Genomic DNA, 23,321 nt, shown 5'->3' on the forward strand with positions numbered 1-23,321 from the left:
CCAGGCATGTTAATAGTTTACTCAAAGTTTACTCAAAGGAAGCATTAGTTTTCTTCCATAATAAATGTGAGCCATACACATATTATACTACTGTAGATTGATTAGCAAGATGTTATGGAAAATTATATGTTATTTTGTATTGGTATGCTTCTTCAGAAGGTGTTTTATATCCTTTGAGATTCATGTACAGGCAAAAAAACAAACAGAAATGCCCATGTTTTATCACCTCCTCCTGCAGGCCGTCCCCAATTAGGGGACTTATACTCCATCCCCATTACAGCTTGGGCTCAGTGTGCATATCTTGCCCTCTTTCCCACATGGCAGGATCATAGTGAGGTGGTGCGTGACTGCTCATGATTGAGCCCCCTTTAGCTAACAGGTGCTATCATCTCTGCAAACCTTTGCCAGCACCTCACACTCATAGCCCTCCACAAAAGGTGTAAAAGATGAACAAATGTATAAATTATCTGATGACAAAGAGAGGCACAGCGTGAAATCCCAGACTGAATGAACACTGAAATTGGGCTTTTGGACTTCAGGATAAGAACTAAAAAAAAGGTGTTCAATTTCTGTAACAGAGGTGGTTTCCTGGATTTGTGTAGGCAAACCCCCAGTGAGTTCCAGCTCTGCCGGCCAGTATTAAATCAATCTAAAGATGTTAAACCCACAGTACACTGTGATGAAAGAAGTAGCCCAGGTTTTAAAACTCTGTTAATTTATCAAGAGCAAACATCTATACATATAGTTAGTGTGTGCACGTGTGCCTGCATTTGTATGTGTGTATGTATGTGGTGGGGGAGGGTCTCCATAAACTTTTAAAAAATGGCTTGCTATAGCCTGCCACTGTTACCAGGACAAGGTTTAAGGACCCCTTCTCTTCATGTCCTCTCCCTTATCGCTCTTTCCACTTCTCTGGAACATCCTCCACTTCCCTCACTCCAAATCACAGTCTTTGCACCTGTAACCCCTGGGTGAAAGATGATTACACCTTCCAACGCAGAAATTGAACTTAGAGGTTGGCCCTGGCCTCACTGGCACACCTCCACCTCCATCCATCTTGACTATTATGGGGATTTGCTGAAAGCACTATTACATATCGAAGTATATGGGTATAGTTAAAAAGGAAAGTAACGAGCATGAAGATTTATTGGATGAAGTACATATAAATTCAGCACATGAAAGTGAAATAACACAAAACTCTGGTTTTTCTTTGGTGAGTACAGACAAGACACTCTGCTCCCCAGTTCCCCACCATCCAAAGCAGCTTGGAGCAGGACAGCAGACCAAAAGCTGAAATTTCTCATTCTCTAAGCCCAGAGGCTAAATGACAGGTAGTCAATGGCCTGCTTCTCTGCATGCAATTCCTCCCACAGAGCCAGCAACAAACTAATTTTCACCACTAGAAAGAACCACAAAGACTTCCCCGGCCTCCCCATAGTTCTGTTGGAGAACTGAGAGAGCGGAGATGCAAAAAAAGAAAGAAGGGGAGATTGAGGTTGAGGCCACAGAAAGAAAAAGAAATCGGGGAAAGATGTGATGGATTGAAACGAAGGGGAGGACTGGTTTGAAGTGAGACAAGATAGCGTAGAGGTGGGGAGAGGGAAGGGAAAAGAGAAGGAGGGAGGGAGTGGGACACAGAAAAAGCGACATACTTTCCGGGCTTATTTACACGTAGCTGCCAGTATGACAGGTAATTTGGGCAAATTCTCCACAGAGTCTGCAGCAGACGGCGAGGGGATAAAGACGAAAGCGGAAAGCAAAAGAGAGAAAAAAGGGAAAGGGAGGAGAGAGGGAGGGGAATGAGGGAACAAGCACTGAAGGGGACGTGTGCAGACTACCTGACACGGCCTGAGTTGGGTCTGAGAGCAAGACAGCAAATGGGTTTCCAGATTCCAATCAGAGAAAAGGAGTGGGATGTGAGGCAGGGGGTAAAGAGATGGAAGGATGAGGGTGTGCTGAAAAGACTAGGAGGAGGGTGAAACAGGAGCGGAAGTCATCCCGTTGACAGGGTCTGATCATTTTATTTATCTGCAGCAAGGAAGAGATATCAAAAGCACTTTTTAATTCAATTTCTCTTTTCCTGTTGGGGCTGAAAGATGAAGCAGTAGGTAGGAATGGATGAGGCAACAGGAAAGAACGAAAAAAAAAAACCCTCCAGATCTCCTGATTTATTCAAGCCTTGATTTATTCACTTGTTTGTCGAACTTGTGCGTCGTACGCGTGTACACGTGTGCCTGTGTGAAGCCAGGTGTGTGTGCATGATTCGGTGTGCATGCGAGCGTTCCTTTTACTGCGCCTCACGATGGGATGAAGCGGGCCTGTTAGATTGTATTTATAGAAAGCTCTTGTTCATTGCATGGCTGTCTGTCAATGCTCAGAGCCAATTTGAAAACACCTGCTAATGGAGCAAATGCTCTTCTTCCAGCCGCTGTGTGTGTGTACTGGTGAGGGGCAATGGAGGTGTGAACGGCACAGTCGCTGAGATAACATGACATTTGTCCCCGTGGGTGGCCATGCTCTCAGGGGGTCGTGTGATACGCATTGCACTGGACCCTCCGCTGTCCTTCACTTTCTGTGATGACTCATTCAGAGGAGGAGGAGGGATTACCCTGTGTTGACCTTTTCACAGCCTCCTTGTGTGTTCAAAGCCTCAGTCGTCACTGACGTGACCCATCGCTCTGTCGTCACACACATGCACGCAAAGATGGAGCCATGCACGCAAGCTGCACACATACGTGAACATTCTGATGTGTGCACACAGACACTGATCTCCTGATATGAGTACTTCTTCCAGGATTCTGGATTCACTTAGATTCACACTGTGAACAGGCCTGGTTAACAAATGCGCTCATGTACATGCGTGCATGCTGGCCATGCACACATACAAATGTGCACAAACACACTCTGCCCTTCCAATTGAAGAGCCTGCACCCCTGTTGCATACCATCTGCAGCCCAAACATCTCCACACAGAGCAGAATGCCTGGTGCTACACAGCAATCTCGCAGAATGAGTGCAAGGGAAACAGAGGTCCATCACATAACAGTGAGGAAACAGGAGGGTGGGTTAAATGAAACAGAAATGATGAGCAGATGGGTTGAGAGAGGAACACCCAAAGGCACAGAAAGAGACATTTCAAGTAAAACGAGGAAATGAGTTTTAAAGAAGACCCATACGGACAGAAAAAGTGTTAATGAAAGCGAAACGAGTCAAAAATCAGAGTTGCAAAAAGGGGTCATATTCCAGGAAATTCCAGGAGAGAGTGCATGGAATTGAGGAGGGGTGATGACCAGAGTGATGGTGGATTGAAGAACGGGTGTAATAAAATATAATCAAAGTGAGAGAAAGGATTACCTCCTTTGCTTCAGTGGAGTATGTAATTGTAGTAAAAAACACCGTGACTTGCTGCGACAACAAAACACAGAGCTTTCAGTGTGATGCTGGGAATTATAAAGATGGTGATAAAGATGGAGATAACAGTAAGAAGATGGCGAGAAAAGATTCAGCTGATTATCAGTGTTGATGATAACAGTGTTGGTGGTTATCATAATGAAGGTGGTGAGGATCAAACGTGGCATAATGTCTTGATGATATGACAAAAAAGATGACTTGATTAAAATTGCTACTGATGCAAGTGATGATAGTGGTATTTTACTGGCACAGTTTTAATCACAGAGATTCCAGATTTTACATGTTCTTTGTTTTTTTTCCCTTCGCTCCTCATTGTAAAACACAATCCTCCATATGACTTCATGAATATTCAACCACAATTACTGCCCTGGGGTATCAACACTGGTGTCACTGGCTTTCTTTTATTTAAAATCTAATCCGACTGCTAACCCTAAAATTAAATTAAGCCTACATGGCCATTTTATACAGAAGTGAGTTATTACTTTAAGCTTTTAAGCTTTTCCACCCCCTTTCCCCTCAGACAGTGAAGGTCCAACCCTAACTCCTGTCACCCATACTGATGAGCTGTCCAATAAATAACCTGCAGCATTCAGGCCCAGTATATGTCTGGAAGAAATTAAAGAATTTAAATTTGATAAATTGCATATTTTTAAGGAGTTCCACCGAGGTATGGTTAAACCAAACAATATGAAAATGCCACCTGGTGGTCAGATCCTGAAAAATCAGATCCTCTTTTACAGACTGATTAGAGATAGGGTTGTGACGTGGTCCCGTTTATGTTTCAGGAGTTATTACATTGCGCTGTCACAGTTGAGAGTATCACGTCATAAAAGAATTATGCCTTAACATCCGAGTCATGCTGTATGATTAATGGATAATCATACATGCAGCAAATCAATGCTACAGGTAAAGAGCTTTAAGTACTACGTCCACATGATTGATAAATGCACAGCAAAGGGTATACAGCTCGACATATGTTGAATTTTACATTATTAAAAATAGACTGATGGATATGATCTCAGCGAATCATCTGCCTCCACCTCACCCTAACCGTAGCATCCTCCTCTGTCACACCAGCACTCTGCATCTCCTCCCTCATTACATGCATGAATCTTCTCTGTGGCAGGACACTTGGGTCAGGATGAGATGGAATAATAATATTAATTTTTAAATTTGCATACCATATTTTTTAGATAAATATTTGCTTATCTGATTATCTTGCCGTCTCCGACTAGAAGCACTTGGCATGTATTTTTCTACTCTGACCCCAATCTTCGAAGAGCTTAGATACGACCCAACTCTACATTGCTTTACACAAGTAACGTGTGGCAAGGTCATCCGTCAACCCTGTGTAATTAACTGGGTAGCCTGAAAATGCGCCTTTAGGATACCATTAACCCATGCTAGCCTAACAAGCCTGTGCACACATGGACTAAATACACAGTAAACGCACATCTGCGACTGGAGTGAGTGGGCAAGCAGAGAGGAAAATCTATTTCATGAATATTGGATTTCATTATGAGGGTGAAAAAAACAGCTTTGCTGTGGATCATTCTTTAATGACCCTAAAGTCCATATGCATGAATCTTTTAGCAGTGGCTGCCTGTTTGATATGTGGAGGGAATATGAGAAAAAAGGAAAGAGAGAATGGTTTCCCTTTAGGTTTTGATGAACCATGAGACAATTCTCGGGTTGGTTTCCTCAATCGCAGTCTCAGACAATCTTTTAGACAGGTAGGTCATCCTGTTACAGACACAAAAGAAGCCAAGTGGGGGTACAGTTCTCAGACACACTTGTTCCCTATTATACTAGTTATGGGAAACCTGCAGAGGAGATGAACAGACGATATGAAATAAATAAATATTATGCATGTCAGAAAGTATTTTATGGATTCTTGAGGCTGTGCTTGCTTTTTTTTCTTCCAGGAATTATTTTTAGTGTGATAGAAAAAGTATGCCACTGACAGCCTCTACTCTGAAAACTAATCATGATTAATTGACCACGAGGTCAGACTCGACCACCTTTCAGTTTGGTCTGCCACTGCCAATTTACCAGTTCACAAGCAACCTGTCTTTCTGGCCAGGGCTAAATCTAAATACACAGACCCAATCCGTGACACAGCAGATGTGCGAGTCTGATTTTTAAGCAACTCAAATTTAACACAGATTTACCATCTCGTTTTGGAAACGGGGGCTATTGAGGACTGTTTAATCTCTAAATATTTCATTTCATTTGAACCCGGCAAAAAAATCTCCTCAAATCATTCATAATTAACCTTATGATGAACAACTGTGAAATTAAACGAAAGTAAAGCTAACATGCCAGGGAACATGATAAGAGTAAATATTAGTCAATGCACGACAGCTGAGTTGATTTTTCACCCACAGTTAAGCAGCTGCTCAAATCAGGACTTTGCATTTATATCAAAGGCAATCAGCATTCAATAATACAACCTATAACTGAAAAGGGAATATAAGAGATCAAAAGGCCAGTGTGTGCACGCGATCAAAGGCTTAAAGCTAATACATACAAATTAAACACATTAATCATTTATAATTACAATAAATGCACAGTTTGGCACTGCTTAATTATTATTTTTGAGGAAAACCTTGTATTCCCTTGTTATTGAGCTACTTGAAGTCAACTGAAGATGCAGGTGGGGTAACACAGGCATGAAATGAATGCAGCAACCAACCTGGCAGAGCTAATAAATAAAACAACCAACCGCAGCCAAACACAACCCTCCATCTGCTGTGTTTCGATCTCAGCTAACTCTATCTGCCTCAATTATTCTTTGGACAAAGCACAGTCCATCTCAGAAGTGGCCTTACAGTGAAACCACTAACCTTCTAGTTTTGTCCTCACCTTCCACTTTTTTACATGCAGGAACCATTACAGGTGATGCTTTCTGCTGACCTGAATGCAAAAAGGATTACACCGGGGCTCGATTCAGTGTCACCCTAAAGTCAGTTATTTTACTAAAGTCAGTTATTTTACAGGCCTCTGTGTGTTGTGCATGAATCTATTTACCAAATAAATGTCAGTCAAATGAAAAATTATCATTTATGCAGTTTTTTTTGTCTCTGGGATTGTTATAAAGGTCACTGCCAACCCCGTCTTTGAATGTGAAACATTACTTTTTCGGACACAGTTTCCATACACTGGTAAAATAAATAAATAACTAAATAAATAAATAAGGGAACGCTCAATCACAGTACAACACAAATTCAGTTAACCATCAGGCATGAACCATTGTGAATCCATTTAACCTACTTTGGTGTAAATGAAAGTGACAACAGGTGCACGGGAGAGCCAACAACACGACAACCCCCCAAAATATAATGGTTTTGCAAGGATAAGGAGAGAGCAATGGTCTGTGACCACCACCTGCAAAAATGCTCAGCTTTTGCCTCTCCAGTGCTCCTCTTGTCACTTTCATTTGTATCAAAGCAGGTGAAACAGATTCATAATAGTTTGTGCTTCTGAACTGGACAGCCTGGTATCCCTGAAATGTAACTGCCTTAGTGTTGCACTGTCACGATCGACTGTTCCCAAGTAATATTTTTTCCATGTAATTCAAACGTCACACCAGTACCCAGTACCCTTGTCTTGCAAACGTCCCAACATCTAACGCTAAACTTTGCTTTTGAAATGATGGGCAGCTGCTTTTATTCTTTGCCATGCCAATCTTGTTTTGACATCATTTGGAAAAGCCATCCTCAGTCGGGTAGGTTCAATCATTGGTTTGTTGTTTTAAATGTGAGCTGAAAACACAGTTTAATAGGTTGTAGTTTTTCTTTTATACCAGTGTTAGTGTATTCAGGGGATTTATCCTTTAAATTTAGCTGTGGCTCACACTTCTTTGAACTAAAATGTAATCATATATGCATTTCCCCAAAAGTTGATTCTGTTCACGTGGACGTAGCATTTTCAGTTACGCATTTCAGTTTGCTGAAAACGCTACATCCAGATGAACACAATCATCTTTGGGGGATTTACTTACCTGGATGACTGAGCATTCATCAAGACCATATATGCATTTAAATTTCCATAAATGTGTATGTTAGCATCTATTTTATTAATAGATCGGTTTTTAGATTAGCTTTATCCAAACTGCTAAGCACCATATTTTAGTATATAATAATAATAAGAAAAAATAATACAAATAATGTGTAAAAAACAGAAAATAAACATGGTACCAGTTGTTAATATTTTGCATAGCACTTTTTAAATGCATAGATAAAAAGTTCTCTTTCACGCCTACAAGCAATATAAAATTCTGAAACCAGACTACGGTTGCATTCTAGTAAGTGGCCTCATATTATTCCTATTTTATATTCTCTAAATTGTCCCCTGGTGGATTTTACAAATGGTTTTAAGATGCTTAAACTTACATATAGAGCACTAAATGGACAAGCTCCAGTCTGTCTAGCCCATCTTCTCCTTAAACACACTGCTGCTTGTACTCTTCAATTGCAGGCTCAGAATTTGTTAGTTGTTCTTTATACTAGATTGAAGACTTGGGGGAAAGGCAGAGTCTTTCACACACTGGCACCAGCATTTTAGAATAGTCTCCCAATACAGCTACATTTAGCTGACTCTAAGGACTCCTTTAAGAAACAGATAAAAAACTTTTTTGTTCAACCAAGCTTTCTGTTGACTGCTTTTTAAATGATCAATTTCCTTTTATTCTGTTTTATTCCATGTCTTGGTTTTGAATTGCTGCTAACTGTACTCGTCTGTTATAGGCCTACTTTTTTATTGTGTCTCTTCCTGCTTCTTTTATTTATTTTATTCTATTTTGTCGTACATCGCTTTGTGACTACATGCCTGTGAAAAGTGCTTCATAAAGAAATTAGAGACTGAGATCATAGCACAGATGTCCTATTTGTACAATTTGGTCAAACCTGTATGTTCGTGCTGTGCTATTGTTTACAAAAAAACATTTGTGTAAAGAAACTAAACTACTTAACAAAACATCCTGATTTTAATTTTAATAGCATAGTTGGGAACTGCCAATTTTACATAAATGTGCCACAATAATGAAGAAGACGACTAACAAAGTTAAGGAAAAACCTAAACTCTTGTCTTCGTTTATGTTTCAGTTCCACCCCACAGGCATTATTATTCTGTGGGGTGGGGAGGGGGGGGTACTTTCTGGCAGGTCTGAGGTCCTCGTGTCCAGCTAGAGGGAAGATTCACTGCAAATCAATACCAGGTTGTTCTGAGGGATCACCTTTATTACATGATGAAACATTTCTATCCAGGCGGGAGTGTTCTCATCTAGGATGACGGTTAAAGAGTGCGATCTGATATGTCCAAAATCTCCCACAGGTTTTCAATTGTGTTGAGATGTTGTGGCTGCAAAGGTCACAGCATATGAATCACATAATTTCCATACTCATCAAAGGATTCAGAGATCACACACTAAAAGAAAAGCTGAAAGCCGTTATAGAGGTACATGGAGGCCCGAGACCTAGTAAGACATTGCTGCTTGGTTTTCCGCTGACTTGTCGCCCATCTGTGTATAGCTTTTGTAAAAATATTTGTATTACTGTGATATTGAAAAAAGCCATATTACCATTTAAGGTGAACAGCCCGCCAGGGGAGTATATTCACCAATGGATATCTCTCTCTTTGTTGGACCGAACATGGCATGAATAAAGTAATTAATATCTCATTAAGCTTGCTGCAAAGGGAGTATGTTACCGGGGCCCCACAGCAAGGGTGGGACAGCTTTTATTAGCGGTTGTGAAGATGTGGTGTTCCCCAGGTAATAAGAGCAGACAGCTTAACAACGCTGATGGTACTTTTATCACATATGTCCGCATCCCTGCAGAAACAAAGGAACCTGAGAAAAGGCAAGCAGATGTCCTTAGGTTATGCACTCGTGTCTTTAAGTACGAGATGAGAGCGGGCTCTGGCAGTGCGGGCAGAGTTAGAAGGGCTGCGGGGTCCCCCAGGCTAAGCACTAAAGCATAACTTGTGAAGCACAAACTGGCTGGGTTTTACATTATATTAAATGTGGCGCTACTGTAATGCAATTCTATCCACTTCCACGTTTGACTGCATAATTGCTGTCCTCTGAATTGAAATGTTGCAGTTTCAAAGAAGCAGCATTTCAAAGCCATTTAGTCTATATGGCTTGACAGCTTCTGTTGTGCCATCTCTGCTTTCAGCCCGTGCAGCACACTCATATGAAAGGGAATCTTTGCTCATTTAGAAGTCCCATCTTTAAGGAGAGGGGGAAGAAAAAAAATCATCGCGCTACATCAAACTCTATTGTCAAAACGCTGACAACAGACATTTTTAGAATAAAAGCTTTGCTGTGATTCAGGGAGCAGAAATGAGGCATTAAATGACGGACATTGGCAAAAGTACTTCTTATTGAGTACATGATATCAATCTGATTTTCTCAAGTGAATCATATTCTCTGCTCTATACCAAATGTTTATGTTTCAGTTACATCCAGAATTCTGCATGTATGAAGTCAGCGCCTTAACACAAGTGTGGTCTCACCATCATAACTCACATTAATTCAGCACACAAAACTGGTCTGATCGTAAAAAAAGAAAAAAAAATCTAATTAAAGGAAAATCAATAGCACTAGAACAAGTCCTTCAACATTTTTTGGGGCTTTATAAATGCTCTGTAGAGCTGAAGCGAAATACAATCTTTTACTCAAACTTTTTTTTTTTCATTTGTGATAAGCTGCCATCTTTCTTTTCTCTCTACTGTCAAAAGAAATCTTAATAGAAGCCCGATGTCAATAAAGCTTGATCATGATGGATTCAAGAGAGGATCAATCACGTCGGCCTGATTGAGAAAGCACCTGCACTGTCTGCCCTGCATTTGTCATGTCTGATTTAGCTGCCTCCCTGTAGCATACGGATCAATTCTGATTACAGATGTCAAACTCAAAATAACAAACAAAGCTAACTGAAGGTTTGATCAAGCAGATATTTACAGTAAACAGGCCAGCATGAGGCATAATAAGGGTTTCTTTTTATTTCCAGCCGTTCAGATATCCGAATATCTTATTCTTCAATACTATGGGTCTCGCTTTGATATCACCCTGATACTAAATTTGTTTTGTTGTTTTGCAAAGGTGTACGCGCGTCTGCGTGCGTTTGTCTTGATGCTTCCCACATTTTCTTTTGTTTGCATCTCATCATCACATTATCACAAAGTCTATAATAGTTGTTTTTCCAACCTACCGCAGCAGAAATAGCCTTCTTCTTAAAGAGGCCCATTTAATCCAAGTCATTTCTCAAATGCCAGCTATTCCAATAAGATTTTAGTCTGTCCTAAAATACAGTGTTTGTTGTCAGATAGATATTGACTTGTCAGCAAAAACACTATGTTGTATTAGAGTACTGTTGCCCAACATTAAACAGCTAATTGCCCTTTTCTGACACCTTCATTATTTCTTAATGGAACTGAAGGTCTGCTGGCCGGATAAAGGTCACATCGATACAGCCTGTGCCCCCTTGATGGGAAGAGAGTGAGATGTTTTGGTGCTGTGACAAAACGATTTCACAAAGTCATTTCTAAAGGGAGAGTTGCTAAAAAACTTGAATTTTAAAGCTATGTGTGGCTTCAAGCACTATATTTAATCTGCATATCAAACATTATATTAACCCAGTAGACTTTGGATGACAGGATCTGGCAATCATTTTTATTGATACATTTCCGTGTGCTCTACTTTTGCAATAACTGCTGCAACTTGAACAGCAACCGAATGAGGACGGGAAGATAGGAGAATTTTATTTGCGTCCCCAGAATCATATTATATATTGCACTGAGCATAATTTGGGCAAAACCCTTTATATATTTAATATTCATTCTTAAAGCACAGAAGACAAGAAATAAAGTAATTGACATGGGTTGTAGCACAGCCTTGAAATGTTAAAAAGAAGCTGATTCTTCACAGTGGCACCCCTGGAATGATATTACACAACAAATTAGGTAAGCCCTATTCATCCGCATCCCTCAGTAAATACAGGAAGAAAAATGTGATTGAAGCGCAATTTAAAAGCATGCTATATCCTTGAAATGACTTAAATAATCAGAGTCGGAAAATGTGCCCCTATTTGTTCCGATGCTGGTCCAAACACTAATGGAATTTCGCTCAGTGTATTACAAAAACTGGGAAAAGCTGCAAGGGCTTTTAGTGTTATCCAACTCCACGTTTAATTAGTGAAATATCATAACACAATAATACAGGAAGCCTCTTCTCCCAAACCCAATTAAGATTCTATAGCGCACGAATGTTTAATGAAATCTCACCTAACATCCCAATTAACACAATAGGACCACGATATCACGAATACGGTATTTTCTTTAATCTTCTGATTGAAAATGATTTTGCAGCAATTTTTAAGCATCAAACACACTGTGCTTGGAGAAAGGAATCAGACGCTGTGGAACATTTCCTGCAAGACAATTTATGGGCTGTCACAGACAAATCCTTAGTGAAATTCTGGCTAACTGAGTCTTTACTGTCAGTATGTCATGCTAACATAGACACTTTAATACAAGAAATCCCACCGGCACCTTCACAGCTGGAGCCAGAGCCACATGCCAGCCGCAAACTACAAGAGAAATGTGGCATATCTCTAAATAGCAGCGCAAGCTTGGGTGGATGGCACCAAGTACTGTCTGCAACTGGGCATCAACATGATTTGTTTTCCTAATTATGTAGCTTTCCAAACAGCAACAACGAAACACGTAGCGCTGACATTTGATTGCTATGTTGGCAACTTAAAAGGCTATCTAAATATGATATTTTATGTAGTCTGGATTCTTGACAAGCACCAATCCACTTGTTATTATGTGGGCACACTGCATGAGCGTCTTATTAGAGGTGTGCTGCCTCACTGGAATGACTCCCTAATCAGTGGCATATCGCATTAGCACCAGCTCCTTAATGCTGCAATATCACACAACGAGTGACCCTGAAACAATTTTACTACTCCCACTCACAGCAATATCACCCAAACACAGTTTTCATTGGCAGGATAAACCTGCCATGTTTTTTATTCCACCTAATCATCTGGCTGCAGAATCAATCCATCTCGATCACTGCCTGTTGCGGGTCTTTGAATTCCTCCTCCCCTTCCTCCCTCACACCATCTGTCTCTCTGCTCCCTCCCAACAGCCCTCCTTCAATCATTTTTTCATAACTCCTCTATCTCTCTGGCCTGTCCATCCTCATAAGCTCCCTCTGTCTTTTTCCTCTCCTTTTCTGCTCTCGGCATTAAACATACATTACGTGCGCCGAAAGCTGCATGTAATATGCATCCTGGGCACCAGGACTTCATGGAAATGCGAGAAGAGATCAGCTGATGAGTGGGTGCACAGTGACAATGACAGTGGCCACGCCTGATTCGGAGCAACATGTTGGCCGTCTCAGCTGTTGACCGGCTCATTATCATTTAGAGATACTCGCTGCGCAAACTGCAAACACCCACACGGTTTGCTGCTAACTCCTGACAGGAATTAAAATTACGTGAAAGTCAGGAAGAGAGAGACTCTTACTATTATAGTCACTATTATAGAGTGCCAAAGTCTGGGAGCTCTCTCTCTCTCTCTCTTGCTCTCAGATGGCTTTTTTTGTTCCCATGGAAGACAATGTTGGTATGTGGTGCTCGTTAGCACGCCCTGTGTCGCTTCTCCACCCCTCACTCATGCCTCTTCTCTCTGTCTATAAAAGTCTGGGACACAATTATCCCCATTTTCTGTTGCTCTCGTTCACTCTCCATCTTTCTCGTTCACTGCGAATGAGTGTCTGGAACACAATTACCCCTGTTCTCCCCCTGTCTTTCTTCCACTTTATCCATCCCTCCCCATTCCCTGTCTCTCTTTCCATCTCTTATGGCTTCAGGAGAAGTCTGTGAAGGGAGCAGCTGCTGAAATATTTATTGATCTGTTTTCCTCAGTTTTATTTATTTCTCCCCCTTCCTTCTTGCTCTCCCTTCCCCTTCGCGCAGACCCGGGAACACCTCCAGCGCCACGAGATGTCAGAGGCAGCAGCGCGGCTGAAAATCCACAACGTAAAACCATTATTTAGCATTTGTTGCACCCAGTAGTTTTACCTGTGTAAACAAAATAAGACACGCGAGGGATGAAGGCAAATGCAAGAACAACAGACAGGCAGCCGCATCAAGCAGAGCAGGAACAGATTGAGCGGTGAGACACGTGGATCGTTCCACATATTTTTATACCAACATACACTGCAGGGGGCTGTTGATGGGAAAGACCAAGGTGCTGCTCTTTTTTTTCACTTTTTTTTTTTTTGCCTGTGTAAAGGAAGTTGTACACAACTGCTGGCTATTGAAGTAGTAGTAGTAGCCATGGCAACAATGCCCGGAGCCATTATAATTGCAATGGGAACGGCGTTAATACTGGACTAAATGGATTCACAGATGAATCTTACGTTATCTCCGCATAATTAAAGGGCTTCTGTGCTATCATACGCCCCCATGGTAAATATCAGCGCAGTTAACCAGGACTTTTGAGGTTATTCCAACAGCGAGCAATTCAGCAGTCGTTTGAAACTAATGTTTTTCTCCAGCCTTCTGTTGTAGCACAAATGATTAAACTTTCACACACACACAAAATGGGACATGAACACACCGAGGCACAAAAACGCACACAAAGCTAAGTCCCATCGCCAGACATGGCCTGCATTAGTGCCTAAGCCTTTTCCATTGATTTGACGGCGAGCTCCTTGTCTTTTGGTAATGAGGACAGGGAGAAAAGCGGGACCCTCGTCCCTCCCGGCTCCCTGAGGACAAGCCGCCTGCACTAATCTGAATTGTGTTTCCAGTGACACTAACTCTGTGGCACAAAAAAAGACTAGAAGGAAGCGGAATAGAGGCAAGAAAATCACAAGCTATTCTCTTTCTCTGTTTCCAACAGTATTCATTCCTCCTAAATGTATAACATCTCCACATAACCAAACAAGAAAACATCTGTTTCGTGTTTCTCCTTTTCCCTGCAGATAGCTAAATCTGCACTGTGGACTGAAGTCTCGTGGCCCAAATGGAAGAAATTTGCACTGTTCAGAGACTTATTTGATTTCTCTATGTGAATGCTATTGAGAAGAACATTGAGAGTTATTAATAGACACACTGATGTATATGAAAAGATGTCACGTTTTCACTGACTTTCCATTGATTTTACTGCTAACACCTTTAGTGGGAAAATTGCTGAAATTCATCTTCCCAATGGCCCGAGTAAAGGGACTATTCCACGGTGTGTGCACACATATGTTCAATAGTCCATATGTCCCTCTGTGGGCACAGGTCCAGATGAATACGCAAGCCACTGCTTACTACTGCTTATACACCCACTCAGCTACCTTTTGAATGATCCTTCACTTGGAATAAATAAAACATAAGGATTCATAACACTGAGAAACCACCAATAAAGTTCATATTCAGGCTGGGAGTGGGAGAAGAGGAAGATGAGGGGAGGTTGTAACAAAATGAATTACAGTGGTAATTTTAGTCTGTATAACCACGTGTCCCAGGTTGAAAGCAGTCTGGTTACTTTCCATTACGCTGAACTCCATATCCTATATTTTAACTATAAATATAAGTGTAAACAAACCTCGCAGTAATTATTATTTATAACACTGACATCACATGTAATTGCCAATCCTGCCAAACCAATATGTGAGGCCCATGAAAGTGTTAATCATGACCGACAGGAACAATCTCAAGGGCAGTAAGGTGACGCTGAACCCACCTACCAACCACACCAGTACTCTAGGTAACCATCCTCAAAGGACTTGAACCCATGACCTCAGATAGCTTCAAACTCTATGAGACGCAGATTTCAGCTTCAGCATGACAGATCAAACGGTCATTGCTTGAGGGGTTATTCATCCCTGATAAACTAATTGGATATGCTGGAAAACGGCTGGAAAACCTCACACAGTAAGGCAACAAGAACCAACACAGCAGAAGTCATTTTCTGTTTTGGTCTTTTGGTCATTTAATACTATTGCTACCGCAACTGCACTTTTAATCTGTTTTATGCACCCAACAATCAACTTTGGAGTGTTCTGTTCTTGTATGCCGGAAGCAGAGGCTCCCTACTGCAGACAATAAAGATTAAAATGAACTGGTTGCATTTTACAGTCCCTGAGATGCATCCTTAAAACCTTGATTCAGTACAAATACTGCTAGTGGTTGCCATGAATCATAATTCATTGTGCTGCATTCACAATTCAAGTAAAGTTACAATAGCCATTTCATTTCTGGTGGTAGTATTTAATTTAGACAATTCAAGTGATTTCACACCGTCTTAAGTCAGAAGTAATAACATTTGGTACATTTGCAAAATTCTTCTTGTACTTTAAGACTGGAAAAATCTAAACTTTATTCTCCCCTCTATTGCACTTTTTTAATATGAGGTTTGAAATAAAGCACAGCAACAAACAGGGGCAACTCCTGATTCGGTATCTTGCCCAGGGATACTTTAATGTGCAGACTGAAGGAGTCAGGGAGCAAACATCTGACCCTCCAAATGGTAGACGCCCCACTCTACCTCCTGAGCCACAGCCGCCTCAGTCACAGCTGAGTGTTCTTTAGGTCTGATCTGCTTCACTACATGTGAGGAAATTATTCCGTTTATGACGCTCAATGCTCTGCACTAAAGTCGACCACACAACATCGAGCGAAATAAAAAAGCAAAACCTTCAGGGAAAATATTCAGACCACAGGCCCTCTCAAGGCTGGTTATACCTCCAACCTTAGTCCCCAAGGCTCTTCAGCCCAAATCCAGGCCCTCTTACTCCAACATTTGCAGATACATAAAACCTGCCAAAATGGCAAAGCATTTGTAAGCCAAACATGGAGAACAACAGCACAGAGAGACCGTGGATTTCAAAGGGAGGGAGAAAAAGCAGAGACCCCTCCAGAATAGGAGCACTAGGCATCTGTTGATGCTGGCATCTCCCTTCTCTTCATCTCCAAGCCAAGACTGGTGATCCATTTGAATGTGTGTGTTTGTGTGTGTGTGTGTGTGTGTGTGTGTGTGTGAGAGAGAGAGAGAGAGAGAGAGAGAGAGAGAGGAGACAGTGAAGAAGGAGGTGCTTACGTGGTAACATGTGCAATGTGCATTGACCCCACTTGGCCCCCATATGTTGCTGAAACAATAAGGATGGCGGGCTACAAAGCGACCCCACTTGTTTTCACCTGTGTTCCTGCCCTGCACACTTCCTCTTACAACGACCTCTATCATGTTGGTGGGAAAATCCATCTGTTGGGCTATTTAAATGTTAGTAACTTACTATGTTTTGTATTCAGTATATTGTCAAAGTTGAATTTCTTGCAATGGAGCCGATCCATGTCTGTAAGGTAGAAATCTTTTAACATCCAAATACAGCATTAAATCAAATTCAAATTCAAATTTTATTTGTCACGTACACAGTCATACACAGTACGATATGTAGTGAAATGACATACATGACATGACATTAACATAATATCCTTTGAAATAACCTTAAATGTCCTCTGCTGTGACCTTTAAGCTGGAGCAATTTCTCTTGTCATCTTCACTTTTCACTGAATCAGCGAGGCTGTTATTCTCATTATTAGATATTTCAGGTTTCTGTCATAACAGAAATCATCCGAACAGAGGGTAAATTGTTTAATTTTGTGTGGAGGTGTGTGGAGATCGACTCCAGCCTTAATCTTTCATCACTGGCCTGGTTCACTGATGAAACAGTTTTGGAGTAATTGCAGGCAGCTTTTGTGCAAGAAATATGCAGGTATTTTACTGCACATATGAGTGGCCATCCACCATTCTAGCCTAATGGTACTCATGCATTTTAAGAAAAAAGAGAAAATTAATGAGGAAGAGAAAGATATGATGTCAAGCCAGGGTCTGGCTGCAACACCCATGGAGAGGTTTGTGCATTCACACGCCAAGCCAGTAGGAAACCATTGAATAGCCTAATGGTGTTATGCAGCACAGAAAAGACCTTTGTTGACCTGGTTGGTATGACACTGTGAAGTACAATGCCGCTGCCTTAAAAATATTGGTCATTCATAATATGAATGACTAAATGAGTATTAATCAGGGGATGAAATATCTCCAGAGGAAGAAATGTCTTCAAATGAATAACATACCGTAAAAGCCGTACAACCATTTAGAGATTTTCATCTTGTACATCATTAAACAGGAAATAAAAAACTCACAGGAAATAACAAATCTACTAAACAGTTTTGGTTAACCATTTAAACCACGCACACGACACTTGCTTGAATGTCAGGGGCACAGATTCAAAAGATTATTCCACTGCTGCATGATTTATCAACCAGGGAACGGTGCCCTTTTAACAGTCTTGTTCTTCCTTTATAATGCATGCTCTTTACCTCAAAAGATGGACACACTGTGGACCTACAGAAACTCATAGGAGCAGGCAGGAACTCTCTCCAAGACGAATCTGGTGTGCACAATTCCCATCAATACTCAATCATTCCGCAACTGTGGCTTAAATTATCGGTCACACCTTCACATCACAAAACCCATGGGTCCAAACGCAAACGGCTTAAAACTGAAACGAGACTCAATGGGATTGCAGGGCTCGTTTTGTGAGGTGCTGAGCCTATTGTGTTTGTGTGCTGTGTACATCCTGCAGGGCAGTCCGTCTGCTCGCTGCCTGGTGTGGAGAAGGGGCTTGCTGTGTCAAGCCAACCATGACCAGCTGGGCTCTCCTGCCCACAAGGAGCCCAGGCGAAGGGGGCTTGGGCCCGTCTGCATCTGCAGGTTGTTAACCTCACATCTTATTGCACTGACACATCAATTATTGTTATTAAGGGCCAGAGTAATTTATTTATATACTGATTTCCCACAGGACTAAGGCAGGACTAATTGAGCCAGGTGTGTATATTTGTGTGCTCATGTGTGTGTGCGTGTTTGTGTGTGTTTGTCCATGATGGATGGGCAGGGGGAAATTACAGTGCATGGTGAGAATCTGCTGCACAGGTTAATAAATGGTGGGACATCCCATAGCATGGAGAGATTATTAGAGGAAGATATTAGAAGACTTTTGAAAATCAGCACTCAAGTTTGTGTTCCTCATAATAAAGAAGCCTAAATACCCTCCACATCATGTGGGCTGTGAAAGTTATCTGAGGACTAAACAGTTTTAAGTGGAGGAATTTCAGAGGAGATGAATGAAGTGTGTTTGTCTCTTTTGTAGAGCTGTGGGGAGGATGTTTTATAGCAGTAATAAAACAGGGAATTAAAGCTTGACTACCCAGCGAGCGCATATTGGAAACCCTAAGCCTTCCCAACTGTCCATCCTTCAACATGTAGCCCTCTGTGTCTCTCGACCTTGGTTTTGAAGTGAGAGAACAAAACACAGGCTATCTCCCGAGTCTCTCTGCATTGCTACTACCCTTACTCACGTTAACTTCACAACCCCCACCCGCACTGATGCTGCGTCGTGCGCGCGGGGGTACCGGGCAGTCCATGCCACGTAAAGGAATGTTAACAGAAGACCGCGGATGCGAGTCTATTCTTTCCGTAGTAAACATCTTAATATGCATCACTCGTGCTTATACACTCAACCACGAGGTTGGCTTAGAGATGAACCTGGCGCTGCGCTCACGTGTACGCGCATACTGGTGTGCGCCCGCACAAAAACACACACAGCATTTCTCCACATCTCCGTGTGTAAGCAAATAGAAGGCTGGAGCGTAGTACACGGCAGACACGCGTGATTCACAAGCAGGTAGAACACCCCCCTCCTCATCATCGTCATTAGTATTCACCTCCACAACCGCTTTTCAGAAAATGAAAGATGCATGCGTAGAGGCGCAGCAGCACAGAACCGTCAGCACATCACTAAAGTAGCTCATAAGGAACTTACCTTTAGACAGCAGAACCAGAATCAGAGCAGCAAACACGTTCCGCAAGAGGGGGCAGCCCATGATGGAGTTCTGATTGATTTTATGCTTGTTTTTTTTCCCCTTTTTTGCAGCCAAATGTCTCGGTATTCCTCCCTTAGGGTGCAGTTGCGGGAAATCTGATTAAATATATATAAATATATATATATTAAAACAAAGACCCAGTGAACGAGTGTCAACAGTAATAGTCCAAACGCTTCTACATGTGAGTGGATGAAAACATCAGTCTTGACTTTTCCTTTTGGTGACTCCCGTTGGAGAGAGAGGGTGGGTAGGGCTGTTTATCTTCTTCGGAGCAAAATCTCTCAACCAGAAAAAAAAATACAGCAGAAAGACCAAATATCCCAGACACTTGATTGGCTTTTTAGTTCACTGAAGGACAGAAAAAATATTTCAGAAAATGCATGAGAAGAAAGGTTAAAATGTAAACTGTCCAATGACCAGATATAAATTTGTTTTTGGCACAGAGCGGGATGGGGTCTGTGTGCGTCCTGGCCAAAAATTAGCCTTCTCCGTATGTCTCTGTTGGTATGCAGCGCGTCTCCTCGCTCCGCACTCAGCGCGTCGCAGGCAGCAGCACTGAATGCGAGACTCACGAAAAGAAAAGAGCCTGACTGACAGTTAGCAGAAAACCCCTTCTTCCAATCACCGATCCCGAAGCAGGAGGCGGGATTTACGATTGCGCCGATGTCCCGCTCAGAGAGGCCGACCAAGGACCTGCACCGGCCAATCGAAGCCGTGCGGTGGGCGGGCACAGCGAGAGGCAAAGCACGGCGCGGTGATAATGCAATGTGATTTATAGCCGGTTTGGTGATGCTGCAGTACTCAGAGAAAACAGTCCAGAGGGCGGACACGCAGGCGTTTTAACTACAGGGGAACACAGGTGAAGGCTAAGGGACAGGTGAAGCCACATCGGCTCTGCTGGTAGGCTTTGAACATGATGTATGAAAACGAAATGAGGGAGAATGACAGGCTATCTTGTCGTGGGAATATATTGCCCAGTTGATGTAACTATATGTCAGGGGATACAGAAAAGGGTGAAGTTTGTGAAGAGCACGAGAAAACCGCACACTTTAAAGTTTTGCGCTGGACTGATTGATGTCTGTGGCGCTGCAGAAAATTCCCCATCTGATTACGCTCCTGACTTAATGGTAGGCAACATAAACCCATTTAGAGAGACACTTTATATTTATGCAGGAGTCCTAATGAGCCATTTGTAAACATGTTAGTGTCTGTGCTGCATCTGGTACTAAAAGCGGAAAAAGCAGTTGCCTATTGTAAAGATCTAAAGGGCCATTCACACTGTGAGTTAATCATCTTGCTTTAAAGCTAAAAAGGAGACACAGATAGGCAGCTATGAATCTCAGAAAACTTTGATAACATTTTTTTTGCATACTTTCCCAACATTTGGCAATTCATTACAGTCATATTGCATCACATCGGCTGGCCTTTTCAGTTAGAAACATACAGCTTATTCAGTGCCCTGGAGTACATTCTTTTTTTGCAGAATTGATCACATCCTTGAGAGTATTATTTTCATATTAGCTGATTAACTGTTCCATTTGTTTCTTTATTCCCAGGATAACCAATTAATGCTTTATTACCCCTAAGTGCATAAGTAATAAAGCTTTGCTTGGTGATTTATAATAGAGAGTTAGAATAAATACAGCTGGGGATAAATGGACTACATATCTCCCTCAGATGAAAGATGGAGGAAGGTGAACGGACAAGCACTAAGAAAACTCTGATTAATGAATTAGCTAATCAAAGCTCAGCATTAGTTATGTATAGAGGGTGAATTGTTTATAAATACTATTCAATATTAATTAGATCTTATAAAGTAGAGTGAATCAGGAGCCAGTAATGTTTATAATATTAACCATTGGCTGCTGTTTTAAAATCCTACTGTCTGATTTCATTATTTGTGATGAAGAAAACAATCCGACAGAGACATACAATCAATACAAGTCCTCTTTTTATTTTGCCAAAGGTATAAAGATCACAGGAGCACCAGCAGAAAGACAACAGGTCTTTCCAGAAGTCTTTCTGTGTGAGTTAAATGTTCTGCCTGTGCCTGCCTGGGTTTCCTTCTACATTAAAGAGACCTTCATGCAGGGTTAATTGGTGTTTCTAAATTGCCCATAGGTTTAGATGTGAAACAAAGCACTTAAGTGTATAGAGCGAAGCACTGTGTAGATTGCTTATAGCGTGAAGTGCTTTGAGTGGTCAGTAACGCTACAAAAGAGCTTGATAAATGCCGTCTAGGTCTGGTCTTTGGCCTGTATTATGTTATTTTTTTATTTTTAAAAAGGGCTTATATTGCTATTGTTTGCACAAAACAACTCAGCCAAGCACAGCATGGTATACTGTTCCTCTAATCAGCATATCCTCCTCCTGCTCTTCAGTTGGACGTTCAGTAAATGCCGCAGGACAGCCATTTTACGGCGTCCACATTAGCATAGAAGGATTGGCTCTGTGTGACGCTAAAAACTCTGATCCAAACAAGAGATACAGTATTTGCACTTGGGAAGCTTCATTAATGGTATTCATGATTGCAATCAGTAATTCAACTGAGTTCCTGTGTACTCACAAATATTGTTTATAGACCTGTCACAAATTGCAGTTTGTTTGTACTCTGTTGTTCCAAGTTTTGCGATAAAAGTAGAAACACCTGAGAAAATGTTGACATAAATTTGCATTTTGACGCAGACTTTACACAGCCAATTACCCTCAGACCTCGTCAGCTCCCATCAAACTGCATGACACCTTGAGCACAGTGTAAGCAGGAAAGCGGAGCTGAGCCAGAGGAATATTTCTTAATTTTTACAAAGAGTGACATGCATCATCATATGTAAATTTCTGCTTCCTCCCACGATGAAAAAGTGAGGCCAAAGTATGGCAAGGTACTAAATATTCTTGCTGAGCACTAGAGGCCTGTGAATCAGTGGAAACATCATTTGTCCCATTTTGTTTTTAGGTTTCTTGATTTTTTTCCTCAAAATTACACAAGTTAGCTTTGCAAATTGTGGGCTGTAAGTGAAATAAAAACATGAGTCAGAAGGACACACAGGAAGTGGGTTAACAAGTGTTACACTGCACATATAAATTTATCAGTAGGCTTTTTAAAAAAATTGGCAAGGCTGCAGTATAGCAATATAGCATAAACCCACCTCCACCCAGCAGGACCTCAAGTGACATCGATGGGAAGTCAAAGAAAATCAAAGCTCCCAAAAATATAAATACAAAAACATAAATTAATACACAAGTATAAAAAAATCACGATGAAAAGAAAACAACAGTAGAGGATGGATGTTCGGTGAAATATAAATCTATGTTTTTAATGTACTTGCTACATATAAACAACTGAAAAACTGTACACAATCACCTAGTGTTTATGGCATGTGATGATAAAGCAGCACAAGCCCGACCATCATTGTCTCCTATTTTGTGCTTCATCTTTTGAGAGGTGCCAATTTGAGCACACGGCAGATATTTCATGTTGGAGCTACAAAGATAAATAATCATTTACTGAATAGGGGTTCTCTTATCATTTGAGGGTGAAATATACAGGAATGAATTAAAGAGCGTTATTATCTCGTCATAGGTTCTGATTATTCACTTTAGAGTCATTATGGCTGTTAAGCCTGGTTTGATGTTTTCTATTTTATTAAATATTATTTTTTTTTTTTATCTGAAGGCATTAATGGTCCAGTGTCTGGTTTTAGTCCCACGGAGGGCGAAACTGCAGAGAAGAACACAAGCAATCATATTAATCCTGCATCAGTGTGCAGCGTTGAGAATTGAGCTGGGATTGAGGGCTCCTGCAGACTTGGAGAGGCTGCACTAAACAAGGGCTCAATAAGACCCCTTTTCATCTCAAACTGTGTTGATGGAGGGCACATGTTTGTGATGAACAAGTAGAAAATGGAATAAGAAACAAAATCAACGTAATAACACGAAAAGATAAGTACATAATACAACT

The 23,321-nt window shown here is 41.3% G+C and overlaps 1 protein-coding gene across 1 annotated transcript in view; it reads right to left on the minus strand.

The window, feature by feature from the left end:
* Positions 1 to 19,937, minus strand: part of iglon5 (IgLON family member 5) — a 103,201-nt gene extending 83,264 nt beyond the window's left edge. The window contains exon 1 of the mRNA XM_040030435.1: positions 19,303 to 19,937. Within this exon, the coding sequence (XP_039886369.1) occupies positions 19,303 to 19,363 (61 nt within the window). The 5' untranslated portion in view covers positions 19,364 to 19,937. The remainder of the gene's footprint in view (positions 1 to 19,302) is intronic.
* Between the last annotated feature and the right edge of the window lie 3,384 nt (positions 19,938 to 23,321).

This window comes from Simochromis diagramma, unplaced genomic scaffold (genome assembly GCF_900408965.1).
Source record: "Simochromis diagramma unplaced genomic scaffold, fSimDia1.1 OVJJ01000361.1, whole genome shotgun sequence".
Classification (NCBI taxonomy): Eukaryota; Metazoa; Chordata; class Actinopteri; order Cichliformes; family Cichlidae; genus Simochromis; species Simochromis diagramma.